Source organism: Electrophorus electricus, unplaced genomic scaffold (genome assembly GCF_041902795.1).
Source record: "Electrophorus electricus isolate QZ-2024a unplaced genomic scaffold, ASM4190279v1 Scaffold63, whole genome shotgun sequence".
NCBI lineage: Eukaryota > Metazoa > Chordata > Actinopteri > Gymnotiformes > Gymnotidae > Electrophorus > Electrophorus electricus.
In genome coordinates this window covers 177,501-203,948 of record NW_027658780.1, presented here as the reverse complement: position 1 = coordinate 203,948, position 26,448 = coordinate 177,501, and the positions used below count along the sequence as shown (strand labels likewise).

Below are 26,448 nucleotides of genomic sequence, written 5' to 3'. Positions count from 1 at the left end.
GGGGGGGGGTGATGAGACTGTGGAACACGCGGGGCCATATCGAAGCGTCGCCTTTGAAGCAGACAGCCTGCTAATTGGAACAGGACTGTGGGCATCCGAGGAAGATCTGGATCGCGTTCCATTGCTTTATTCAGTTAGACTCATCGGACCAACCAGCACCGCCTCAGTCCTGCTTTTGTCTCTCTCTCTTTCCCTCTCTCTCTCTCTCTCTCTCTCTCTCTCTCTCTCTCTCTCTCTCCTCTCTCTCTCTCTCTCTCTCTCTCTCTCTCTCTCTTTCCCTCTCTCTCTCTCTCTCTCTCTCTTTCCCTCTCTCCCTCTCCCTCTCTCCCTCTCCCTCTCTCCCTCTCCGCATGGCAATAAGTCATCTTCCTCCCCTTTTGCCCTCGACGTGTTGCCCATCTGGGACGCCCGGGGGCCCCTGTTACCCCCCCCCAGCCCTCTGACACAGTGCAGGTCGACATGGCACCTCTTCACGCCCCTCACCTCGGACATGAAAGCGTCTCCAGATTTACTTCCAAGGAGCCGCGTGGCCCGCCGCTGACCGTGCGCTTTGAAATTCAAACAAACATTTAGGCGGGACGGGGTGGGTGTGAGGTCATCATCACGCACACTCAAAGCATTACAGACGAGGGGTGAGTGCCAGGCCGATAAATACTCGCCGCCCTGGACACGGTATGAGGAACAGCCGCAGATATGGAGGGCATTGAGGAGAAACAGCGAAATCACAGTTCACGTGCACTATGCACTGGTGCATTAGATCAGTCTGCAGTGCTGTGACCACTGAGGAATGCTGCTCTGTACTCTCAAGATCTGGTTTCTATAGCTACTTAAAAGAATAACCACAGACCTTTAAAGAGGTGCATGTGATATTCTGATAAGGAGCAGTGAGGTGGACCAGAAACCTCCTTTGATTCCACACTAGACCACATCAGCCTTTCTCTGAGCCTGTAATGTTTGACATCCCCGTGCAGGGACCCGGAAGGCCGTGTTCACAGCCCAAGTGTAGCAGCCCGTGATCCCAACCCACAGCAGCTGTACTTTGGACCAACATTAGAGAGGCAGCCTCCTCCCCTCCCTGGTCCTCGGCCGATCCCCGCTTGTCCTCGCTCGGAAACGCACTCCTGACCCCTTCGCTTCAGAGAAATATGGCTCCTTTTCCTCCCTGTCCGCTGACGGAGAGACTGACCTTGGACGGCAACGTCCAAGCACGCCACACCCATCACACCCCCCCGCCCAGTCCACCTGGCCTGGTGACCCTGTTGCACATGCCTGTCGGCAGGAAATCCACCGATTGTGACCCCCGCCGGCTGGGTTTTCCTTTGCTTTTCCTCTTTATATGGTCATTTTCCTGAAGCCCTTCCACCAAATCAATACGAGCTCTGAACAGCTGCCGCTAACGCAATAACTGGGAATAGCCCATTCATGCTGCTTCCTTTCCAAAATTATGATCACGAGGACGTTGACTAATGCAGCTCCATTCAATCTCTTACCAAGTCACTCATGATTCAGATGTACATGTTGAGCGTAAATCTATACCATTCAATAGGCAACAGTATATAAAATGTAAATTAATTCCTTTGTTTAAAATCAATGTACAGTATAACTTATGTGGCTTCATGTTTAAAAATACTTCTGACAACCTCTGCCCAGGTCACGGAGACCGCTGACTATACACACACACACACACACACACACACACACACACACACACTAAAACTTCCCAGTATTTCCACCACATGAACGCGTGCACGTGACGTCATCGGGCTCGGACGGTTTGATAGATAACGGCGCCATAGGAGAGTCCTAAATCGTTTTTTGAGTGGACCCCGCTAATTGGCGAGGGTGGGACTACCCCGGCAAGTGCGCCTTATCCCTCTCAATACGGGCTGCGTCTGCGCGCCAGGTACAGAGGCGAGCTGGCAGCGAACCGTAACTCCAACCTCCAGAAGTTTTCCACGGAAACTACGGTAAGAATCAAGTTTTGTTGTGATTTTCTCATCGACTCTTTTGAGCTTTTGTCGTCAAGCTGCCTGAGTTGTACAATTATGGAAGATCGTAAAAACATTAGCGGCTGGTGGTCCCACGTCGGACTGATGCTTTGAAGTTGGGACTTGGAGGAGGATGAATCGATTCGAACGTGGAGGATGTCAGAATTGTGCAACCACACATATTATGAACGAGATTTTCTAATTACGCTTACAAACAAACATTTTGTTATATTTATGATGCAGTATGTTGTGCAATATCTGAATACTGGCAAATGCTAAGAACATAATTAACAAATAATAGTCTGAAACCGCAAAGGGAAATAATTTAGAAATACATACATTTGTTTTGATATATTATGATGTTTAATTAGTTTGAAAGCCTACCATTCTTGTCTTTCCACATTGAGTCTTTTTTTTTAACAAAACAAAGAAAAATTTATAAAATAGAACACAAGTGGGGTAGTTATTGTTGCAAGTTTTATTATACCTGTTTTTCACTTTTTCTACAAGAACACTATTTCTTTATAGCAGTTTATTTCTGATAGCATTTCCTTAAGTGTTGAATGACTGAATACTGGTGCAACCTCTGTAAGACCCATGCATAACAGTCACCTCAAACCTTGTCTGAGAATAACATAGCCACACTCCCTAAGCACTTCAAGATGTTAATACACACACAGGCACGCACACATGCACGCATGCTTATGTGTGCACACACACACACACACTCTCTCACACACACACACATGCATGCATGCATGCATGCTCACACACACACACACACACACACACACACGCACGCACATACACGTGCACGCATGCATGGACACACGCACCAATGTGTTGGGTGATTCCTCAGCCGCTAGGCTTCCTGTCAGTGAGTGTGTGCATCCTAAACTCCCTCCACAAACAGAATCCTCACAGCTGGACTCCAGCCCTCTCTGCTAATGCCCCGACTAGTAAACAGTGATAAAGAGAGGGCAGCAGTGTCGGAGGCGAGGGGAGTGGGAAGAAGCATGCGGGGTTCACAGCAGGTCTGGGTACAGCGGAGGAGTTCTCACTGGCTCATAGAGAGAGAGGGAGGGAGCGGTCACAGCAGGTCTGGGTACAGCGGAGGAGTTATCACTGCCTCAGAGAGAGAGAGGGAGGGAGTGGTCACAGCAGGTCTGGATACAGCAGAGGAATTCTCACTCTGCCTCACACAGAGAGAGAGGGAGGGAGCCCACAGGTCTGAGCACAGCAGGTCTGGGTACAGCGGAGGAGTTTTAGTTCGGCCTCGGCCATTGGACTTTGCTTTCAGGCTTTCATCCAGAAATCTCCCGTTTTTCTTATCCAGGGTGGTGAAGTGTACACTAATGGACCATTCATGTACAACGTGACCCTGGTTATAAAGTGAGTGAGAATCTGAAGCCATAATTAGTGAAATTACAGCTTTATTGAGGTAAAAAAAAACCCACACGAATGCCACGATTAGCTTTGGACATTCTTATTAAGGCAGGCCGTCTCTCGAGGTGTGCCGTCATGAAGTGCAATGATTAAGCACAGCATTGCCTTATCTGACGCGCCATGCCGTGCTGCTTGGGAGGGTTGTGCAATGCTGAACCGTTCTTGCGACATATTGTTCAGCATCTAGCTGCTTTATCTCTGAGCCATCAGCCTCCTTCTCTCAGCCCAGGTCGCGCCGCGTTTGACCGGCAGGCAGTTACTACACCTGGTTAGTAGGGCACCTGCCAAAGCCGTCGTACCTCCAACAAGCCTGATTGGATGATTGATGGGGGCGGACACCTCTGACAGCCCCACCCCTGCTGTGTGATCACCGCCAAGAATGCAGTCGAAACTTGGGGGTGGACAGCTCTTGGTTTTTTATATGGACCAGTTTTTTTTGTAAATTTTTAAGGTGAAATTTAAGGAGCTTCTGCACTTGTAGACATTTAATGAAGGGACTGTGTGCAGCCCAGCTTAATGAAAATTAAATATCTTGAACCTCAGCAATAAATGTAACACTGTAGCCACAACCCAAAGATCTTATCAAGATATTTGAATGTAGTATTGTTTAGCTTATTCCTAGATTGCTTCTTTTATATAACTATAACTATAATTTCTAATGAAGTTGCTATCCGAAGTGTTATGTCTCAAACATTTATTTCCTTCAAATGGTTAAGAGCCACACATGGTCTCTATCCCTCTGTCCCAGACTTCCAGAGTTGCTCCACAGCCATGAGTTACTACATGGATCCAGTTTCATCTTACCAGCCTCATCACCAGACTGACCGTCTGGCTGCAATGGTATGACATCCACATGCCACACACACTCACACATACTCTCTCACATCCACAAACACCCCATACATTATCCCTACTTGGCCTGAGCTGCCAATAGAATGGTGTGTGTGTGTGTGTGTGTGTGTGTGTGTGTGTGTGTGTGTGTAAGTCTTAAAACACAGCTCCTGGGCAATGGTCACTGGTACATAAATGTTATGTTGAAAACAAGCTCGGGCCTATGTTCTCCTTATAAAATGGTGTACAAAAAAGGTACCCAGAAATTTTGAGCCTCTAAATGAACAAGAGAAGAGAGTTCCTTTGTCTTTTTGTCATAGTATTTATTGTTTGGTTTCTAAAATTCAGTCACATTCATCAGGTAATTCTGTTGCAGGTAATTCCATTTCTGCTTATGTATGTGCAGTCTTTGTTCAGTCAGTATATGCTAATATAAACCTCATCTGAGTGAATGAGGATGGCAGCTCTGCACTCTGGCTGCATCCATTCTGCTACTGGGTATTTATGAAGGCCCCTGTTACACATGCGCCACTGTCTAATACTGCTTTATCACAGTTCAGAGGCGCAGGTCAGCTTGGGGCCAGTGCCATTAAATGAATGTGAAACCACAGGCATCACGCAATCCACCCTCCAAAAGGAACAACTGCCATGAAGCCTTTCTTCGGAAGAGCGAAGGCCAAAGTATAAAGAAGGAGATGTACAAAAAAAAGAGGGAAATAATGTTTAATCGACGTTTACCTCCTCTAAAACGCTCGCTGGCTGCATGGTGAGGTCAGCAGGGTTAAGGCAGGTCACCCATCCGGGTGCTGGCCCGGTGAGAGGCCACCTTCGGTCGTTCTGTGGCAGAGCCGGGGGCGAGGTGGGGTGTCGGTGGGGCAGGCAAGCCGAGCGAAAGGCTGGCGATCGCAGCACACACAAGACATTCAGCCATCAGTATGCACAGCCTCGACCGGAGTGGGTGCTCGGCGCCGAGGAGCCCGGGCGGGTCACATGCTAATCGGCGTCCGACCCGGCTGGCACGTGCTAGGGCTGGGGGCTCGGAACCAGCGCACGCGTGTGCCTCGCACCTTTTGAAATTGAGATGAGCACTCTGTGGAGGCTACAGCAGGGGTGCCATCCACCGGGCTCATGAATTTACATGGAGCAGAGATGGAGGCGGGTGCTTTCTCCTCTCCCATTCGGCTTCTCTCGGTCCCTCCGTGAGAGAGAGACAGACGGAGACAGTTGGACAGAGAGAACCAGACAGTAGGTTTGTCTGTGTCATCAGTAGGGTCGTTAACAATGCAGACCAAGCACGGAGACAGCCCTGCACACTTTGGGCTGTGCTGTTCAGTTCAGTTCAGTTCATGAGTCTATCAGACACAATTCGGCCAAAGCAAAGTTTAGAACTTAACATGACAATAATGGTTATAATGCTTATAATTAACAAAATAATAATAAAAGTTTTAAAATGGGCCACTAAAAGATATAGATGTATAAGATGTATTATAGATGTATAAGAGCTAGATGAAACAAAATTTAGTAAAAACAGTAAATATATTAAAAGGATAAAGAAGATTATAATATACAGTGAGTGGTGTGGTGGGTGTCCTAATTCACTGTAAGTGTATTCATCGACAGGTGCTTATATTCTCTTTGAGCGTGTGTAGTTTCATTCTTTCAAACCTATTTAGTATTGAAATGCACTCTGGGGAAAGTGCAGGGAAGGCTAAACAAAGCATCCGTTCTATTCTTTGCACCGGCGAAGGGCTGACGAGAAGATTGCCTCGCTGACAGCTTTGAGTGCGTCACCAGCTCTCGGCAATCAGATCGTTAGTGCTTCTGATTTCACTGCTGATTTCTGAGCATCCTGTCTCGGTGGGAGGGGACGGGAGGGGATGAGAGGGGCCAACGCCCTGGCTGACTCTCTGCGGCCCCCCTCTACCCCGTAAATCCCTCTCCAGGGCGCCGATGCTGATATTGCCATCGCGTGGCAACCTAAAGCCACAGACGGAGCTTAGGCTGATTAATGTAGGCCCCTGCTTCAGCATTACCAGATGGGCGGTCCTCCAGGCAACCTCACGCCCCATTCCTCTCTCACTGCCGAGCTGGGCTCCGGCGTTCTGGAGTTCCGGCGTTCTGGAGTTCCTGCGTTCTCAGATTCCAGGACAGCGTACAAATAATGAGTATGACGACAGGCCGAAAATGCCCCCCCCCCCCCATTCCAGCAGGGGTCCTCTAATGGAGTCCAGCTGCTGCTACCAGACAACACTTAACAGGCAGGCAGGCAGAAAGGACAGAAGAGTGTTTGAAATCTGTTCTTTACCAGGAGTGACCACTGGACGTCCTCGTGCAGGGAAGCCCTCTGCTACTTTCAGTTTCAAACGGCTATATTCACAACACAAATATGGCCTCTCAAAGGGTCGGGTGGTGGGGGCTAACACTTTTTTCATCGTTGTAACGACAAAACCTGTTCTGTCAGTTTTAAAACAGCTAATGGATAACTCCCATCAGTTAATGAATTACATTACAAGAGTCAAAGCTAAATAATAAGGTTGGAGCTTAAGAGATGAATAATGATTTATTTATATTTATTAGACATATTTAGTTTACACTGACTATTAAAAAAAGTATCTGCAATGTTCAGTGTGCCAACTCCATTGAAAATAGGAACAGACCCAAGGCAGGTAGTGTGTGGTCTCTGATGGTGAGGTGATTCACATGTCTCCTAAATGCTGCTTTTCAGCTCTGCTGTGCTCACAAAAACAAATTCACTTCTGAGTGGTTTCAATTCTCATCAAGCCACTTTCTGCGTTCGTGTTGTGCTCACATGATTCTGTGTGGTGTGCTCTCAGAGCAGAGGACACTGATTTGGTGGTGTGGACGGATGATTCGTCCACTAGATGCATGTTTAGATTGTGGGAATTTCCGGGAGAATAGTGCTTATATCTACATCGCCTGTCTGCCAGTGCACTGCCCTGTTTCGGCTGTATTTCTATCAAACCAGTACAGACAGCAGAGGCCTGTAACTCTTTTATGTCTCTGTCTTTCGCTCTCTGTCTCTTATTCCCTCCCTCTCTCTCTCTCTCTCTCTCTCTCTCTCTCTCTCTCTCTCTCTCTCTCTCTCTCTGACTTCCCCCTTTTCTGGCCTGACATCAGCACCCCATTGAGATCAAAGGGATAAAAAACGCTGCTCAAATGCGCAAGTTCAACAGAAATTCAAGCTCCCTTAGGCCACACAGGGGAATTCGCGAGCGAAAACCCAAGCACTTGCGCCGTTTGCTGCTGCGCCGTGCCTGTGAATGAGGGAGCTCTCAGACACAGTGACTCATTCAGATCTTTGCTTCTTAGTGTTTTGCACAGTGAAATGAGGTTGTCTGGCGTGGATGAGGCTTTTGGTAGCGTCTTAACTGTCACAGTTGCGAGAGCCGCACGGGAGGCTGAAGGCACCTGATTGTGTCTGCGCAGAAGGTGGCGGGCTCGTGATACTTACTGTATGTTTGTCTTTCTACGCTCTCGCAGAGACAGGCTGGCAGGGTGGCGGTTTCTATGGTAACACCGAGTCATCTCCCTGGGGTCTGCCAACCCCAGCATGCACCCCCTACCCGACCGTTGTACATCCATGACATCACCCTGCAGGAGGTACCCAATAGCCCTGATTTCTGCCCCAACGGTAAGAACCTGGTGTGTGTGTGTGTGTGTTGTGCAGGAGGGGAGGATGGATGGTGAATGAGATGGCAAACAGGCGACAATCATTTAACCTTCATAAACATTTATCCTTTCATTGCTGACCCACTAATTAGGTTTCATTGACTGCTCTTCATAAATAGCTTCAGCTTATCATCCATTGACTCGATTTCATAAAATGGCCTTATCTTATTTGTTGACTGCTCTTCTTAAACAGTAATGTAAAATAGTCTTCTTTTTCTTTCCTAACTGCGTCAGGGGCATTGTCACCTTTGGGCCATAAACACAAAAAGACATGTTCTAATGTGCAATAAAATAGTCCTTCGCTCTCCTTTGAATTGCTACACAGCTGAAGTCCATGTTCACTATTAGGTCACTCTTGTCATTCTAAAGCATAGAGCAGTATATTGTTCATGGCAAACAGAGGCCTTTGTGTGGGTGTATGAAATGACTGCGTGCACACACACACACACACACACACACACACACACACACACACACACACACACACACACACTTTTGAGTAAGAGACAAGAAGGCATCTGGAAAAGGCATCACTCAGGGGTCAGTGTCCGTAGCGTCCCCCCAGGGAGCAGTGCTCTCTCTGCCCATTGTGTGTGTGTGTGTGTGTGTGTGTGTGTGTGTGTGTGAGACAGAAAGCATGTGGAGTGATGTGCTGGGGAGGGCTGCTGGTGAACACAGTGTGCACATACCCTGCATGTTTTAGGCTCCGACTTTCTTCTTCTGTCGTTTATTTAAAGTGGGAACATTCCTCCCAGTGTACCGCCTCTACTTGACATCGCCCTCCCTGATTTCACCATGATGTAGCAGGGACAGTGACACATGGGGTGTGTGTGTGCGTGTGTGTGTGCGTGCGTGCGCGTGTGTGTGTGTGCGTGTGTGCGTAACTGTTTGAATGTGTATATTTGTGCATGTGCTTGAGAGTTTGTGTGCATGTCTGTATGCACAGGCGTGCGTGTGTGTGTGTGTGTGTGTGTGTGTGTGTGTGGGTTGAGATTCAGGCACCAGCTCCTCTCCGTCACCTCCCGAGCAGGATACAAGGGCACAGGGGTCCAACAGTGGCTGCCATTTTCCCAAGCCCTGCACCCCCATGGGAGCCCGAGCGGAGCAGAGCCCGCTCAGGGATGATGGGGTTTGCTGATGTTTGTTGCTTAACGCACACACACACACACAGCCTCAATCACTCCCAGCATATGTACACAAACAATATCAAATGGAAAAAGGAAAAAAAAAAGTTTTCTTGAACTTTTCTCTCAGAAATGCATGAGATGACCCTGTTTTTCCCTGAAATCTTCAATGAGATCCCCTCCTAAACTAAACTACTGACTCCATACAACATTTTGGTCAACAACCTTTGTCTTCAATGTGTTTAGAAATAAAAGTTATATTACACAAAACCTGAAAACGTGCAGGAAACCTGACACAGGACATGCAAATCTTGCGCTTGGGTCCTGTGGTCTGTTCAAGGCCTTTGGCAGGAACGTGAGGTGTGATTTGAGCAAAGACGAAACTGGGAAATGAATGGGTGGAGGCTGGCGCGCGAGACGTGGAAACAGGCGCACGTGCCCCGACAGCCCGACCACCAAAACCAGGAACCGTTGGGCTGCCGCTGGAGCGCTTAGTGAAACTGAAACGGGGCGGCAGCAACTGCCACCGACCTCCTGGGGCCTCGGCGGCCAAGCAGACGCACAGACGTTAAAAAGTAACTCCTCAGGTAATAATTCCCCAGATTCCCTGGGCTTTAAGAAGCATTTATGCAGAACTGTGGGAATTTGTTCCCCAACGTCGTGCCAACGGATGACGGCCCAGTGACGGTAGAAGGTCCTTAACCATGTTGAGAAGGGGATGCAGGGTTTTTATTTTTTGAGGATGTTTGGGGAACATCCGGGGAATGTTCCGGCGCATGCTCGTGTCGGCCGCCACCGATTTGACTTTGCGCTTGGGCGTGGATTACGCCTTCCTCTGTGGCTTTGAACATTTTGGCGAGTGAGGGGAGGGAGGGGTGGGGGGTCTTTCATATTTCTGTAGGTGGGCTGACGTGGTGCATAATTAATCTGTGACACATTTCTGCGTAGGCAGGAAATGAAAGAAGGTGAAATATACATATATTATATATTTTTAGTGCAAGAGGCACATAATTAGAGGACACAAATGGGCCTGTGGTGACTGTAACATTGGGGCATGCTGGAAAATGGCCACCTCTTTTCATTTTCCAGGTGTGTTGTGGAATACGCATGCTCACTCACTGTTGGGGTGAGTGTGTGTGTGTGTGTTGTGACGTTACCCACTGCTGTGGCAGGTGCAGGCACTTAAAACCAGATCACACACTCTAAACTGCTCCTGTGATGCGTGTGTGAACTGCATGCTATGCTCCACTTTGGTCTGACTCATGTCACACAGTGTCATTGCATTTCGGTTCATAGTTAACAGGTCGATCGTTTGTAGTGCGTGCACGTGCACGTGCATATTGTCTGTGTGTAGGCCAGATGTAAAGGATGTGTCTTGGTAACAGCCATCCATGCCCATAGTCTTTGTTTCCTAGCATGCTCCATGCTGCTGTAATGTTTACACCAGGCCTCCAGTATGCTGGGCCTCCACACTAAACACCCGCTCACACACATGCTCTCCTAGAACACTGCACCAGTGCGCTCTCTCTCTCTCTCTCTCTCTCTCTCTCTCAAACACATGCACGCGCGCACAGGCACACACACATGTGTGCGTCTCCCAACCACAGACACAGGTGATGTGTTTGATGCCCACTGAAGACACATACTTTCATCCGTTAAATTGATGCATGTATAATGGGCTTTTGGTCCCAAAACTGCCAACTCCAGTGTGTCTGTGTGTGTGTCTGTGTGCGTGCGTGCCTGGATGCCATGCTAACAGCTGTGATATGCTGACCTGCTCCTTACGAGATGGGATTTGACAGCTGGATCAGGAAACTTGCAGGCTGATGCTGGGGAGTGCTGTGTGTATGTGTAGGTGTGTATACTGGTGTGGTGTCTGGTTGAGCGAACGTTTGTGTGTGTGTGTGTCTTTGGGGGAGTGGGGCGTAGGTTCCTCCGATGAGGCACGTCCTCCTGAGTGAAGGGCCATTTTTTTTTTTTTTTTTTGTGGCTTAAAGTAAACAGGCAGCCGGCGGGGGTCTGGGGGTTATGGGAAAGAAGGAAACAGCGATGCTAATCAGCTCCGCACACACTTCCCCCGCCTATAAAACAAAATATGAGAGAGAGAGAGAGAGAGAGAGAGAGAGAGAGAGAGAGAGAGAGAGAGAGAGAGAGAGAGAGAGAGAGAGAGAGAGAGAAAATGAAATATTGTGCAAGGTGATGAGAAGGAATTGTTTAGCCCCATAAAGAGTGTGAGATGGTGCTGTTTATGAATCACATTAGTAATTCTGAGTGAACGCTATATCAAACTTCTAATGATGAAATTATTCTCAAGTTCCTGTTGAAGACAATTTTGTCTTCATTTCGAATCTTGTATTTATTTATGGAGGAGCATTACATTTCATTACAGCATATACTAAATAGGGGGAATAATACCTGGTTTGGGTCTGTTGCTGTTACAGTATAGAGACAGAAGAGAAACAAGATATTCTCAATTCATATGGGGTGTCGTATGTCTTGGCACTGTGTGTGTGTGTGTGTGTGTGTGTGTGTGTGTGTGTGCGCGCGTGCACACACTCGCACACATTCCTGCATTATATAAAATATTCATTATGATCCTAGCCCTTGACTTGTCAAATCAATGACTGGGAGTACCAAGGAGATTGTGAGCTCTTGGGGACAAGTGTGTGTGTGAGTGTGTGTGTGTGTGTGTGTGTGTGTGTGAGTGTGTGTGAGTGTGAGTGTGTGTGCGCGTGTGTGAGTGTGTGTGCGCGTGTGTGAGTGTGCGCGTGTGTGAGTGTGTGTGTGTGAGGGAGTGTGTGTGTGAGGGAGTGTGTGTGTGAGGGAGTGTGTGTGTGCGTGTGTGTGTGAGTGTGTGAGTGAGTGTGTGTGTGTGTGTGTGTGTGAGGGAGTGTGTGTGTGAGGGAGTGAGTGTGCGTGTGGGAGTGAGTGTGTGTGAGGGAGTGTGTGTGTGTGTGTGTGTGTGCGTGTGTGCGTGTGTGTGTGTGAGGGAGATTAACAGAGTCCTAGCAGATGCCCGGAGGGTGGACACGGGGAGAGGAGGAGGGAGACTAGGCCGATGTAATTGAATTAGTTCCACAATGGGGTGAATGGGCAGACACGTGGTGGAGCTAATGGAGGAGAGAGATGGCCATTTTAGCGGCGCTAATTGCTCTGAAAGAGCTGCGTCTTTGTTCAGCCTGCCTTCCCCTGTGTGCCGGGGCAGCAGGGGTCCAAGACTGCCTCTTCAAAGCCCCCTGCCGTTGCAGGAGCTCAGGAGCTCCCAGTGGGGTGAGGTGGCTGCTGATGTCCTTAGATGGAAAATATGGATCTTGTGTGTGTGTGTGTGTGTGTGTGTGTGTGTGTGTGTGTGTGTGTGTGTGTGTGTGTGTGTGTGTGTCCTCCTTTGCCTCATTAATTGTTAGTCACTTAAAACAGTTGTTTTTTTTGTTTTTTTTAACACTGTCGTACTTCTCTATGTATTACTTGATTGACTTTTTTTTAATTATTTTATTTATTTATTTATTTATTATTAATTTAGCAATTTTGTGTGGGCTCATTCCCATTCTGTCCATGTTGTTTTTAGTGTCAGAATAAGATCAATGTTAATCTTGCACACAAGTTCAAATGTCACTGTGCGTCCACTTGCTCAGAGCTTCTTTGTACCTCACCAAGCTCTGGATAACGTGTGAATAATGTCTGTGTTTGGCTGTAGGCCTGTGCGTTGGTGACCTGCTGACGTGCTCGACTGCACCAACCAGCTTCGTTGCCACGCTTGCACACAGCAGCAGACATCAGCTTCTGGTTTCATATCTCCTAAGTGGTGAAACCATGACAACGGCACACCTAGGATGAGAAAGGTAGACGTTCAAACCTTCCGCAGAGGTAGTCTCCGCCAGTCCTGGATCCGGCCTGAGCCACTGGGAGACTGCTGGGCAGATGCTCACACGACTAGCGGCTGTTGCCTCTTCTCCTCTGGGTTTGTTCCCACACAGTCCAGTCCTGACGGTGGCGGGGGGGGCAGGCAATGTGTTTTTTCCATGGCTGTATCCCGGCGACAGCTTTGTTTTGGGGAATCAACAGCCTTGCGAGTTGGGAGAGGTAGTCCGGGTTGGAGGATGAATGAATTTCAGATTTGTGAATCAACCCGGAATTCCCTCAAGCCAGTAGTGAGTGCATCCCGAAGTCGGGAGTTTTCCATGTTCCAAATTCTCCACAAACTAGTTAGGAATGAAACAAACTGCATGTTCAAGATCGTGGTGATGGTGCTGGTGATGTAGAATTGAAGCTCCCGCTGCCATGAGTGTGATTCTGGAATTTTTTCCCATCCTTTCAGAGACTTTTCACATCTCTCAACTAATTATTTAGATATTTATTGCTTTGGAAAGCTACAGCTTGGCTGGGAAAATGTGACACATACGTGAGCAGGGCCCCCTCTGTCACTAGTGCTAACTCACTGCTGCAGTGTCCCACTCACAGGCTCTTGTGGCATTGATGTCCAGTTGCTCAGAAAGAACTTCCATCACATCAAAGCAACATGGAAAAAATGACAGACTGCAAGTTGATTCCTCATCCCCCCACCGGCCATCTCCCATAAAGAGAAAAACTCCACTCAGCGAGCCCTGCCTATGATATTAGTCAGCAACCCCATTAGACTTAATGGCGGCCCCTGGGCATTGAGGAGCCTTGCCTGTCCTTTTAAAGACTATACAAGGAGCTCATTAGGAGCAAAACAAAGAAGTCTGGCAAGAGGAGGAGGGAGAGAACGAGTGAATGAGTGAATGAGAAAACGAGTGACTGAAGGTGGGGGGGGCGTGGAGCACGCGGAGTAAGAGCCCTTTCTCTGCCCTCCTCCAGCTCGACAGGCTCGATGGGTTCTCGCGAGGCCCAAACCGCAGAAGCCCCCTGCAAAGCTCCGGAAGCCTGCACCGATCACTCATATCTGTCATCTGAAACGCTATCCAGACAGCCTAATGGGCAGCGCGCTGAGGGATCCCTGTTTAAAAATCCATAGCTGATCAATAACGTCGGCTCCCCTCTCCCTCTGATCCATTTGGAGGTGGGTGGCGCAATCCGGGCCGCCTCTCGGAGAGAGCAGCCGGTATTGACCGGCGTAACAGGGTTAGTCTGAGTAACCGATCTGCCGGCTGGCTCTGTACTTACTGTCCACGCCAGCCTGCTGCCAAGAAAAGGCCTCTGATTTAAAATGGAAGAAGGAGTGCATTCGCGCTCAACCGTCCCGGCGCGGACGAACCTTTTCCGGCAGCCCCTCTCGCGGCCATCGGGACCGTCAGATTCCACTTGGGAAGTGAGCTGATCTGCGCGTGACGATTGGGATGGCAGTCCGTTACCATGGCAGCTAATTAACTTAGTGGCAGTGTACACACCGGTCCTCTCCCCCTCTCTCCATCTCCAGCTCCGTGTGCCACAGCCATGGACAGTGATGGGCAGCGTCTCGGCCAATTCACCCTGAGTTTGTTCCGGGTCTCTCGGTTGAATCTTACACCCCTCCATGTCCCCTTGGAAGGGCAGAAAACGACAGATGTGATGGTGAAAAGGTGAGTTAGGCAGGTTTTTGTAAATGGCCACAATGGTGTAATGGAGTCCCCTAACTACATCCTAAAAGAAGAAGAGCGAAACAATTGTGATGGTGGCTCAACGGTGGCGTACACATCCACACAGCTCTGACGGAGCCAGATTATGGTCACGGTTAGAAGCCCCCCTGTAAGAATGCTGAAGGTATTGATCTAGTGGAGGAGGACAGGAAGCTCTTGGAGGTGTTTATGAGGTTTGGGCCGGCGATACGAGGGCCCTCGTTAGCCCCAGGACAGTCACACACTCGCAGCCAGACGGCTGTTTCACTGAAGGTTATTACTGATGTATTTCCAATAAGTGCAAACACAGACGTGTTGGGGTTTGGGGAAAGAGAGGAATTGTTAACATCCTTTTTGTGGTGTATTTAACATGGTTTACAAATAGACTGATGGTGGAGTTAGGAGATGAGATGTATATGTGGTTTGGCATAGAGTACCACTAGAATAACAAATAATGATTTATGTGTGTGTACTATTAGTGATATCACAAGTTGAGCAAGCAATGTCGATTGCATCACTGTAGTTAGAAATTTTTGTTGTTGTTGGTGAGTTTTTCAGATTGCTCAACGCTGTTCACCGTGAGTATGGACACGATGTGACTTCTGTTTCTTTGTGAAATCGCCCTCTGTGCCAACATCTTCCTCCTGTCTTTAATCGAGTACATGGTAGTGCGTAAAAGCAGTCAGGAAAGTTCTCAGAACTAATGACAGCCATGCGTCTAAAATAACTACCAAAAGCTTTTTTTTTTGTTTTTTTTTGAGGGGGGTGTTGGGGCAAACGTGATGGTTGTATATGGGTCCCTCTTGACAGAACACGAAAATGTAACAATAAGAGCAGAAAGGAATGTAATTGAATCGTGAATCGTTCTTGACGCCGCCCATTCACGGCGTCGTCTGCCTCTTCCGCGCCGAGGCGAACAGCAACGCCCCGGCGGAGGTAGAGAGAAGGAGAGAGGGATTGAAAGATTGAGTGAGAGAAAGGGGAACGGCAGAGAGAGAGAGAGAGAGAGAGAGAGAGAGAGAGAGAGAGAGAGAGAGAGAAAGAGAGAGAGAGAGAGAGAGACAGAGAAAAGGGGGAGAGAGAGAGAGAGGGGACAGGAGAGAGGGAGAACGAAAGAGAAGTTTGAGAAATAGGATATCATTACTGGGGGGGAAATAAAGGACAAGGATATTTTTAATGTTTTCTTCAGTAAGTTGAATCCACAGCGGACCCGAAGGAGTGCGAGTTGTTGCGTTGTGTGTGGACCTATAATAGCGAGGGAAACAAAACCGTTACCGAGCACACTGAATGCAAGACCATGACGGCAGCTGTCGATATGAAGCCGACGTTAACTATAATAAAATCTGAAAAAGTGGACGGTGAGTGAAGGAAATGTTTATGTTGTTGTTTATTTTATTATTATTGTTGTTGTTGTTGTTATTTACAATCGTTTCGGACGGTTTGATGCTGATGGTCGATGACCGTTTTTCGCAAGCCTCTGTGTACAAGTCATTCGTGCTGACTAACTTTTGCGCTGACTTGACCCGTTAGAGGTCTTCGCGTGTGGGCTGCTCGATGCGGTTTATTAAATGGGCTCATTTATCTGGGCATCTAAACCATGTTTCGGTGAGTGTTCACGATGACAGTTGGAACAGCGCGCAACCCCACGTAGCTCAGAACACAGTGCTTTCTATGAAGCGCTCCAGATGTGCCTATCAATTATTTATTGCCTCTCAGGGTGCAGGAACTGCAAACCAGCCTAACTGGGGGAGCGATGTTGTATAATTTTCGGAAATAAATGTTCATTGATGTAAGTGTATGTGATTCGGATAACAGTATTTCTTAAAAGTCCGTGCATCAGTGCGTTTGTAACGGTATGTTGTAAAGTTGCGTGCGGGGGGTTGGGTCGGGCGTTGGTATCAGAGTTAATGACAATGTAGCGGTGACTTACATAATACCGCACTGTGCATGCAAAGTTTACGGGTTGCGGGTCTTGCTTGTTTTTTGAGCGTTTCCGTCAAAGGCTGTTTCTGACAGCAACAGTTATGTCATCCACGGCTCTATAAGACTACCTACAGGGCTACTTTCCCCTTAAAAACAGATATCATTACTGCATATCTAAGTTTGCATTTCAGCACGTGTTTGTCTGCGCTCCTCTCTCGCTCCAACGACCCCCGCCGGCGCCCCCATTGGCCAGTGCTGACAGAACTGTACATGTCACGATTATGCTTCAAAAACCATTCGTACCACATCACGCCAGTGTCCCAAGGTGGCGTGTGTGGGTGGAGGCAGGCGGGCGGAGGGGTGTGTGTATGTCCTGGGCGCAGGCAGGGCCGGCAGTGTGGCTTTAAGCCGTCAGCATGATCATCCTCCCACTCATGGCCCCAGCAGGAGACTGGAGATCCCAGGGATGAGGTGATGAGTGTGCAGGCTGGTTAATGCTGAGAAAGAGGGAGTGTGTGTGTGTGTGTGTGTGTGTGTGTGTGTGTTAGTGAGAGAGGGTGAATATAGCCTTAGCCCTGTTGTACATTCGTCCAATGCACTTTTAGAATCTGACCTTGTTTCTGCTCGGTCAGGGGGTGGACCGAGTTCAGCAGCCACATCTTTATTTCCTGAGAGTAAATGCTGACTGTTATAATCTCTCTCTCTCTCTCTCTCTCTCTCTCTCTCTCTCTCTCTCTGTGTGCCTATGTATCTCTCACACATGTACGCATGCGCGTGCGCACACACACACACACACACACACACACACACACACACACACACACACACACACACACACACACACACAATTTACTCTCACACACCAGCTGTACATCATGGAAACCTGTGTCAAACTGAAAACTGACTCCTGCCTGGGTGTGAGATATGAATCTCTATATAATACACAGGCGCACACACGCGCACACACACACACACACACACACGCGCGCTCACGTGCACATACACACATGCGCACACATGCACACATGCTTTATCAAGCACAGGGAAACACACTCGTATGCTATTAAGAAAAAAAAATGCTGATAGTCACATTGAAGTTGCCAAAATGCTGCGCTGTCTTGCAAAACCATTTCACAACACAGGCTCCCTCTCAGTAGGTCATCTGAGTCAAAGACTAGACTCTCAGAATGAGACGTGTGAGAAGGTGCAGGAAAAAGTATTTTGCGTGTGTGCACTCATGGTGTTTAGGGGTTTACATCACGCACAAGGAGACAGGTAACAGGCAGGACACCTGTGGGTCTGCTTAGCTGATGAGTGGACTCCTGACCTCTGGCTAGTTTTAAATTAGTCTTACATTAGTCTTAGAAGAGAAGTTGAAGGCATTCTCTCTCTCTCTCAAGCTCTTTCCCCATCTATATTCTGTCTCTTTCCCTCCCTCTTCTTCCGTTTACACAAAGGTGATGAATTGTCAACATAAATGAATGAAGTCGGGAGTCACAAAAAAGTGGTTGTGAGTTAATCTGAGATGGTTTAAAGACAATTTATTCTGAAGACAAATAGAGGAAGAAGAGACAATGGAGACGAGCACTTTTAGGTTCCTAAACAGGGGGGCCTAAATAAGACCGTGTTTACTCAATTGCACGTGGTGCACTGCTGATGCTGAGAACAATGCAGAGAGATGGACAGGTAGCGTCTATGGTCACGCCGAGGGTTGTGCTGATCACACGTGGACGCGATTGTCTCCTGGTTGTCTCGGTCCACGTCTCACGCCAGGCCTGAACCTCTGCTTCCTCCAGTGAATGAAGCAGCATCAACAGTCGGAGCATGCCGAAAGAGTACACGGGGCTGCTTCTTTCATGTTGGACAAAAGAACACTTAATATGTCCAAATGGGTCACCAGAAACATGAGCGAATGCCAAAGATCACCTCTCCTCCCACTCATTTCAGGCTGCAGAAATGTGTAGGTCTTCAAGAGATTGTTGCTCTCTCTCTGTATGTGACTGTGTGTGTATGTGTGTGTGTCTCTGTTGGACGCCAGGGTTCACCGAGTGACAGGAATGTGTAAAGGCTGGGTGGGCTGCCTGCTGCCCTCTTTTATCTGATTAAGACACTGAGCTCGATCAGCTCAAACCACACACACACACTTGCACACACTTCACAGACATGCATTAGCAACATTTTCAGTTTTCATCAGTTGCACCGTGCAGCCTTGAGACATAATAACCTGACAATACCCTTGTGGTCCTAGCTAACGCCAGCAATAGAGCCTGCTCTGTGACCCTTAATAACAGCGTACTAAATCCATCATAAAAAATATAATCTGCTTTGTGTCTGTCTCTGTTTGGGATTTGATGAGCTAATGCTATTTGAAGAGCTAGCAGCGTCTGCCAGTCATGCGTTCTTTGCGATACATAAGAAGACCCAGAGATGGCCGCCTGTTCCCTTGCTGCCGACCCGGCCCGGCCCGGCCCGGCCCGCCGTGGGACCTTCCCAGCCGGGCTGCGGGCATGCCCGGCAGCTGTGCAAACACGGACCTGCGTGAGCCACACTCCTGTGAAGTGAGCAGCTGGTGAGACAAAACAAATGAGTAGTTCCTGTAGTCCCTTGCTCATTTTTGAACCACTCTCTGAACATTTTAACGGCCCGGGTCGAAAGTCTTTTTTTTTTTTTTTTTTTTTTTAAACGAGGAGTAAGGCATGGCACAGAGTTGTCGGTCAACTACTTCATTGCGCCTGCATCACTGATAATCGGGAGGCGGAGTTTGTTTTACGGACTAATGCAGTTCACTGCACACCGATGGAATGGAAGCACCATCGTGAAGGTTGAGCTTTGAGCTGCAGCCACACATCTCCACCTGAAACGGTCTTGCTTGTTGGTTGCATGTGCTGGCGTAATGACTCCCCCGTGGCTAAATGACTCCTCTTTTCAGGATTCCTGTCTCGTGACTGCTTGTTAAAGGGAAGAATAAACATGCTTGGCCGTGAAAGGGAGCGTTTACCTGAGAAACAACTAAACAGCTGCGTGTGCCAGAGTGGCATAATCTCTAACGAGAAACTGTGATGGCGGTTTGAGAAGCTGCTGACCTGTTGGCGCTCAGACGCGCTCACAAGGTCTGTGACCCAGTTTTGCTTTTTCTTTTCTTTTTCACCGTGCTGTCTTCTCAGCAGCCTGTGCGTCTCCAGCGCGCCACGCAAAGAACCAAAACAAAAACGAGAGGATTGACGGCGTGTCTCCGAGCGAAGACCCCCCCCACCCCCCCCACCGCCTCACTTTTTATAGCACGTCATTCCTGCCCTCTCCCTCCACGTCTTGCTTCCCCACTCATTTTTTTCCCATCCCTTGTTCCCTATCTCTTCCCTTTGTGGTCCACATGCTCCTCTCCCTTCTTTTCCTCCGGCTCCCCGGTTCCTCATGTGGTGTCTGTCTGCCGCTGCGTCGCCTCACTCCAGCCGCTCGTAATGGGCTAATTACTGAGTCACAGCTCTGACGGGAGCCCTCCATCTGCCCTCTCCGTCACTGGCTCCGCCTACACACTCCGAGCCTGCTGATTGGCTCCAGCGAGCCTCCTTGGTGGCAGACGGGGTTGGAAGACAAGCAAGCCAGCCTGGGTCGGTGTCTCCGGTGCTCCGCGCCGGCCTCCAGGCCCCCCGTCTGTTTTTACTGGCGTCTCCTAGGCAACGCAGGCGCCGTGAGCCTGTCGCTGTGACGAGGAGGGCAGCTCTGGGTTCTGCTATGGAGATCAGAGGTATGTCCGGAGGTGTCCGGAGGTGTCCGGAGGGCCTCTCTCTGCTCTTCTCTGCAGGACCAGGCCCCAGGCCTCCCATCAGCATCCCCTCGTCCTCCGACCACCTGTTTTTGGACTCGGGGGTTCCAAGCTGCTTTTGTAATCATGCCGTTTCTGCATGAAGCCCTCACCAAGAGGAGGGCCCCCGTGGCCTGCGCGTGCGAGCACGTCACATCCCCGCCCGTACCCCCGGCTCCGCCTGCCGTCCCAGGGTCGCGCGAGCGCCTCCTCTTCCCACCCTGGAGAGGCTCCCGGCGCCCCTCGCGGTCCGATGTGGCCTTCGACGTCACACAGCGTCCATGGCAGCACCAGCTGTGGGTCACGTGGGCCCACAGAGCCGGGCCAAGCTAGCCATTAGCAGCTCGCTTTATTAGTGCCAGTCAAAGGAGGGCGTTGAAGTTTGGCTGTCCGTCGGTCCGTCGGTCGGTTGGCTTTAACACGCGCTGCATTTGTGCTTCAGTCAAATTTTGGAACCTACAAAACGGGAAACAAATGCAGTGAACTCGTGGGTGTCCTTTAACTTTTGTACCGTTCCACTCCATGAACACAGGCTAGACTGATGACGATGTGCATGACGATGCATTGTTACCATGGAAACCATGTGCCCTAAATGGTTTGTTGTTGGGTGTCACTTTGATGATGCCAAAAGAGTGCGGCTGATACACATGCCATCTCCAGTAAGCTGACTGTCATCTAAGATTTTCTCTTTCATATCGCCTGCCTCTAATTCCAGGCTTCTATTTCCAGCTCGTGACATTCAGGACTGCTGCTTGTGATCTTTCTACCCGCCATGTAGATAAGTTGCTAATTGGCTTTTTTTCAACCCAAACTCTAAACATGGAACTTTGCATTTCAGGCCTTAGCTGAAGAATACACACGCGCGCACACACACATACAGATGATTGTAAAACAAGGCAAGAATGCATGGCCCGTTACATGAAAACACTGCGGTCTGCAGGGAATTCATTTAGTGAGACGCATCTGTGGGCCCTCGGACGGCCTCGCAGTACACAGAAACCATTAGCCACGGCGCCGTTAATTGTGTACAGCCCTTTCCCCCACTAACTCAGTCCGGTGTTACAAAGGCCTGCCCAGCCAGAAACGTAACCTGAGCCCAACCGAACGTACACATCTAACAGTTTCTCTCTTCTTTCGCTCGGCAGGCTTTTCTGTCCCCCAGGGTCAGGTGTTCTTAAGGTCTGTGGGGAAGGGCTCGGTGCGTCGGAGGAGGACATGAGCAGGGGGGGGAGGGGATGACGATGATACTGTTGGCAGTTTGCTCGCCTGGTGGGTGTAAACGGTGTGCGCAGGGCCTCCAGTCGACCGTGTCGTCGTCACACTCGAGGTTCTCCGAGTTGAACGTGTGCGTGTGCGGTGCATGCGGTGCACGCTTGCCGCCCCCCGTGCATGCCGATGCATCTGCACAGAGTGCAGTGCAGAACCCGCTGCCACAGCACATTGGTTAAAGGTACTGATATCTCGCTGACCTGCAGCACCCTAAAAAAAAAATTGCACCTTGCACACACTGGTGCTTTTTCGTAAGGGAAGACTTCTTTTCTATCCTGCAGTAATATCAGAAGTCACAGAGGGAGAGAGGTGGAGCACAGGGGGAAGGAGTGCTACCAGAAGCTGAAAGTAAGGGATATAAACTCGAGTCTGGGGGGTGAGTTCTCATACCCTCTGATTCATGAAGAACAGTGATAATTATGTGAATCCCCTGGGTGATTCCTGAATGATGGTGTTAGTGAAGTGTGTGTGTGTGTGTGTGTGTGTGTGTGTGCGCACGCATGTGCGTGTGTGTGGGGGTATCCAGCGTCTTGGCTTCTAAGAATAGCAGCAGTGTTCTGGAGCGGGGAGATCCCCCTGCCCGTGGTCCCAGCCGGCTGGCCGGGCTTGGCACTGCTTCCGTGGCCCGCTACTATTCCTGTCTCGGCCTGGCCCTGTCCGCGCTCCCATTCACATGGAAATCCAAACAGTGGGCAGAACAAGTGGCTCTCTCACCCCGGGCCACACCCCTGCCCCGGGTCCCCCTCATTCCCCCTCCTCAGCTTGCTCCGGCTGGGTGAATGCCTCTCCTTCATCCCAAACTGATTTTACTGCCTCTGTCTAACATGCTCACAGAGAAAGTCAGAGATAGAGATCTGTAACCAAGCGTTCATAGCTGATAGCGTTCTCACGTCCAGGTGTCCCGGGGTGGTGGGTGAAGGTTGGGGGTTTGTAGTCCTGCTCTCAGACCCCTACAGAGTCTCTTGAAAATGGGGAGCAGTGAAGTTTCCCCACTGAGTGCAAAGGCAGACTCTGCTGGTCCCTCACTCGCTTTCTTTTTCTCTCTGGGTGAAACCTCAGTTTTTCTGTCTCTTCATCTCTTTCTCTCTTATTCTCCCTGGGCATGCAGCCTCTGTCTCTAAAACGCTTCTGCTTCTCTCGCTCTCCTTCCCTGTCTCTGTCTGTGTGTCTGTGGTTTGAACTGGAGCTGGGCTTTCTGCACGAAGACGATGCTCACACACAACCCCGCAAATACAGAGTGGGACAGCAAGAGACAGAGCTGCATTGTAAATCTGAGATATGCTAATCTGACATATAGACTCAAATAAACCAGACACAACTGAAGCCTTCACAGGCTTAAATATCTTCCAGAGTTTTGAAAGGCCCACATGAGCCAGCGTGGCTACACTCCCACTCATTTTCACACACGCAACATTAGGACACACACACACACACACACACACACACACACACACACACACACACGTAAACACAATTAAACCCAAAGCCTGAGTCTATTTATAAGTCCAGTCATCCAGTACCCTCTTTAGTCTGTAGACAGAGGTCTGACTGCACTGTGTTACTGGACCCCTGAATCAATTGCATGGCGTTCTTTATGAATGAGTGCTCTCAGATCAAAGGGTGGGGCCTTGGTCGCCGTGCCAACGGTGATGTCATCCCTCTGAAGCACTCCATTCATGCATACTGTCTCGTGATGGACTTGCATTACAGATGGGTGAATCACTCGCCCCTCGCCCCAACACACCCCACTCCCCCGGGCAAGCGCTCGCATCCCGCTACGATAATCTCAATTTCACAGCCCCCGGCCTGGGCACAGAGCCTGCTGGTTTGGTCCACAGGGCAATGCAGGACACACACACGCGCGCGCACGCGCACACACACACACACACACGTTCTAGGTGAACTGTCCCAGTAAGACATCATAAAGGTTTATGATAGTATACTCAAGGGATGCCATTTTTACTGTGTGTTCAGTACAGTACACAAGAATTAGTTGTGCAGTCGTGTTTAGATTAACGATCAGTGCAAAGATGCTATCCAGATGTTCCGTTATAGTGGAACAAAACGAGGTTCTCAGTGGGTCTCAATCTGCCTGTCATATGACTGCTTGGGTCAATCGAATGACACCTCGTGAAGGTTAGACATCAAAGCTCTGGGACTTGTGAGTCCCCACTGTCAGTCATGGTGATGGATGTGCTAAGCCACTGACCCCGGCCGACACCCGGCCTGACAGGAGACATGATGAGATTATGGGATAAATTGTGGAATAAGGAAGTGGCAGAGAGTATCTTCAGAGTCCGTGTGCAGCCGAGATGAGTCCACACCTGCGTCGTCTCGTCTGGGCTGCCATGAAGTCTCAAGGCTGTGGGTTCTAGAAGAGAGAGATTGAGAGGGTGAGCATGGGAGAATGAGAGAGCGTGAGACGGAGGAAGTGAGTGAGCGAGACGGAGGAAGTGAGTGAACGAGAAGAAGAACGATCGTGAAGGGGAGAAAGGGAGTGCGTGAGAGCATGTCCATATTAAATAAAAGGGCGGTCACTTCAATGTCCAGCCCTCGTTCCAAGCAGCTGTCTCTCACACAGAGCTGTGCTTTGAGCTGTGCCAGCTAGAGGGGTGACAGAGATGGCCGTCTTCTACCTGCTGGCGTTTCAACGGCGGGTGGGGTCAAAGGTGACCGAGCTACCGGTGCATGTCGTTAACCCACCATGCGCCCCGCTGTTCGAACACAGTGTTTATCTTCACTCCGAATCATGCCCTGATGTTGCCGAAGAAATGTGTGTGTGTGTGTGTGTCCGTAAGTGTTTGTGTATATACACATGTATAAACTAAAGAAGCGACAGGAGAAATGGAACAGCAGTCGTTAAACATGCGTGCACCGCACATACGCTTTGTGAGGATTTCACGAGAGGCTGACTGGTGAACGCTGCCTTTGGTTAATGGGAAAATGGGGCTCTTTTCCCGCACGTGTGAATTGCCTGGAGCAGAGTCGTTGGAATGGCTTCCCTATTGCTCAGTTAAGGACCGGGGGGTGTGTGGGGGTGTGTGTGTGTGTGGGGTGGGGGGGGTGGGGGTTGGGGTTGAGGTTGCGTTCATACTGATCGAGCCACACATGGGTGCCAAATCACTTGTTGGCATCCATTTAGACACGCTGTTTAGTGTAATGCTGTCAGAAATCTGTAGAGAGGGAGAGAGCAATGATTAGAGGGAGACATTAGAATGAGAGGGCAGAGAGAGGGGGAGGATGGAGGGAGGGAGGGAGGGAGGGAGGGAGAGAGGGAGGGGGGATGGAAGGGAGAGAGGGAGAGAAGAGAGGAAAAAGGAGAGATAGAGAGAAGCATGTGGAGATACCAGAGCATCCAGATGTCAATTAAAAATCAGACCCAATGAAAAAAAAGATACTAGACACCCTCGCGCTCGCAGACACTCACACACACCCACACATACACGCAGGCAGACACTCGCGTACACACACATACACGCAGGCAGACACTCGTGTGAGCACACACGTGCGTACATACATTCCTGACCTTGCTCTCACTTTGGACTGTAGGTTGATCGTGTAAGTCTGACGTCATATTTTGTGACACACTGCTCGTCAGACATCTCCTTTTTAGGTTCTGCGTGAGTCACATAAGATCCTACGTTCCACGAACTCTGAATTGTGCGCGTGCGTGCGTGCGCGTGCGCGCGCGTGTGTGTGTGTGTGTGTGTGTGTGTGTGTGTGTGTGTGTGTGTGTGTGTACACGCTCTGTGTGCACCACTCAGAGAGGCCCGTCAGCCTCTGTGATATTTCCTTGGGCCTGGAGGGGATTCCCTGCGTCTCCTCCTCATGCGTCCTCCTGCCGCTCTAATTGGATCAGGGCTCGTCATCGGACTCTGTTTAACTCATCAAAGGAGGCTCTGTGTCCCGCTGGGTCCCGCGGACTGTGACGGCGGTTCCACCCGACACTGCCCGACTGTTCTGGCCTGACATCACTGCCCTGCAGCCACGACCTCTCACCCCTGCCGACGGGCCCCTGGTGACAGAAGCCCATCTGTGTGCTGTTTGGGGACAGCCTGGGGTTATGGGTAGGCACCGGTGCTTGACCTGGTGAGCTGTAGTGTTTGAAGGGTCCAGCGAAGCCAACAGTTGCTGAGGAGATCCAGAGTGTGTTGTGTCGTACGGCCTTACCAAACTCAGACAGGCCTCAAACTGAGCGATACACACACGGGAGCTGAAACTAAATGGACTCCTGAATGACCGTGAGTCACGCCACAGAAGTTCTAGGCTGGTCTCAGATCAGTGCAGGTTGGCTGTTTATGCGGTGTACGTCCTACTTTGGTGTGATGTCAAACAATGTCACCATCAGCTAGTCACTGGTGATGTGTGAATTATAAATCCGAACTCTTTCAAAAGTCAAAATGTGCGTCTTTATTTTGCAGGAGCTGAAATGCTTCAGGCTGTACCCTTGATTGCTGGCGGTGTAATTTAACCCCGAATATTCTGTGTGTGTGGGTGTGTGTCCGTAACAGATCTGGAATGTGGAGACGTTCCTCTGCTGACTCCAGGGAGCAAAGAGATGATGTCACAGGCCCTGAAGGCCACGTTCAGCGGCTTCACCAAGGAACAGCAGAGACTTGGCATCCCTAAAGGTACTGCTCCGCCTCTTGCCCCGCCCCTTGCCCCTCCCCTTACTATTCTTAATTTTCTTTCAAGAAGGGACAGTGCGTTATGCTTTAAATGCATAAATGCATTTTATTTTTCTGATTCTCTTCCTTTCTCGCTTTCTCCTATAACCTCCTTTCTCCCTGTCTGTCCCTCCC

General features: G+C 49.6%; 1 protein-coding gene and 1 long non-coding RNA gene across 4 annotated transcripts in view; one reads left to right on the top strand and one right to left on the bottom strand.

Annotated features, from left to right (window-relative positions):
• Positions 1 to 1,849: 1,849 nt before the first annotated feature.
• LOC113577442 (ETS proto-oncogene 1, transcription factor) overlaps positions 1,850 to 26,448 on the top strand; it is a 36,520-nt gene continuing 11,921 nt past the window's right edge. The window contains exons 1-4 of one of the 3 annotated variants that reach the window (XM_027010087.3): positions 1,850 to 1,967; positions 4,183 to 4,274; positions 7,767 to 7,917; positions 26,158 to 26,277. In XM_027010087.3, the coding sequence (XP_026865888.3) occupies positions 4,206 to 4,274; positions 7,767 to 7,917; positions 26,158 to 26,277 (340 nt within the window). In that variant the 5' untranslated portion in view covers positions 1,850 to 1,967; positions 4,183 to 4,205. Of the gene's footprint in view, positions 1,968 to 4,182; positions 4,275 to 7,766; positions 7,918 to 15,689; positions 16,011 to 26,157; positions 26,278 to 26,448 lie in introns of those variants that run through there. The other 2 variants (XM_027010088.3, XM_027010089.3) reach the window with 2 other exon arrangements.
• Positions 23,502 to 26,448, bottom strand: part of LOC113577443 (uncharacterized) — a 39,287-nt gene continuing 36,340 nt past the window's right edge. Inside the window, exon 3 of the long non-coding RNA XR_003410628.3 lies at positions 23,502 to 24,017. This is a non-coding gene — a long non-coding RNA (uncharacterized LOC113577443). The remainder of the gene's footprint in view (positions 24,018 to 26,448) is intronic.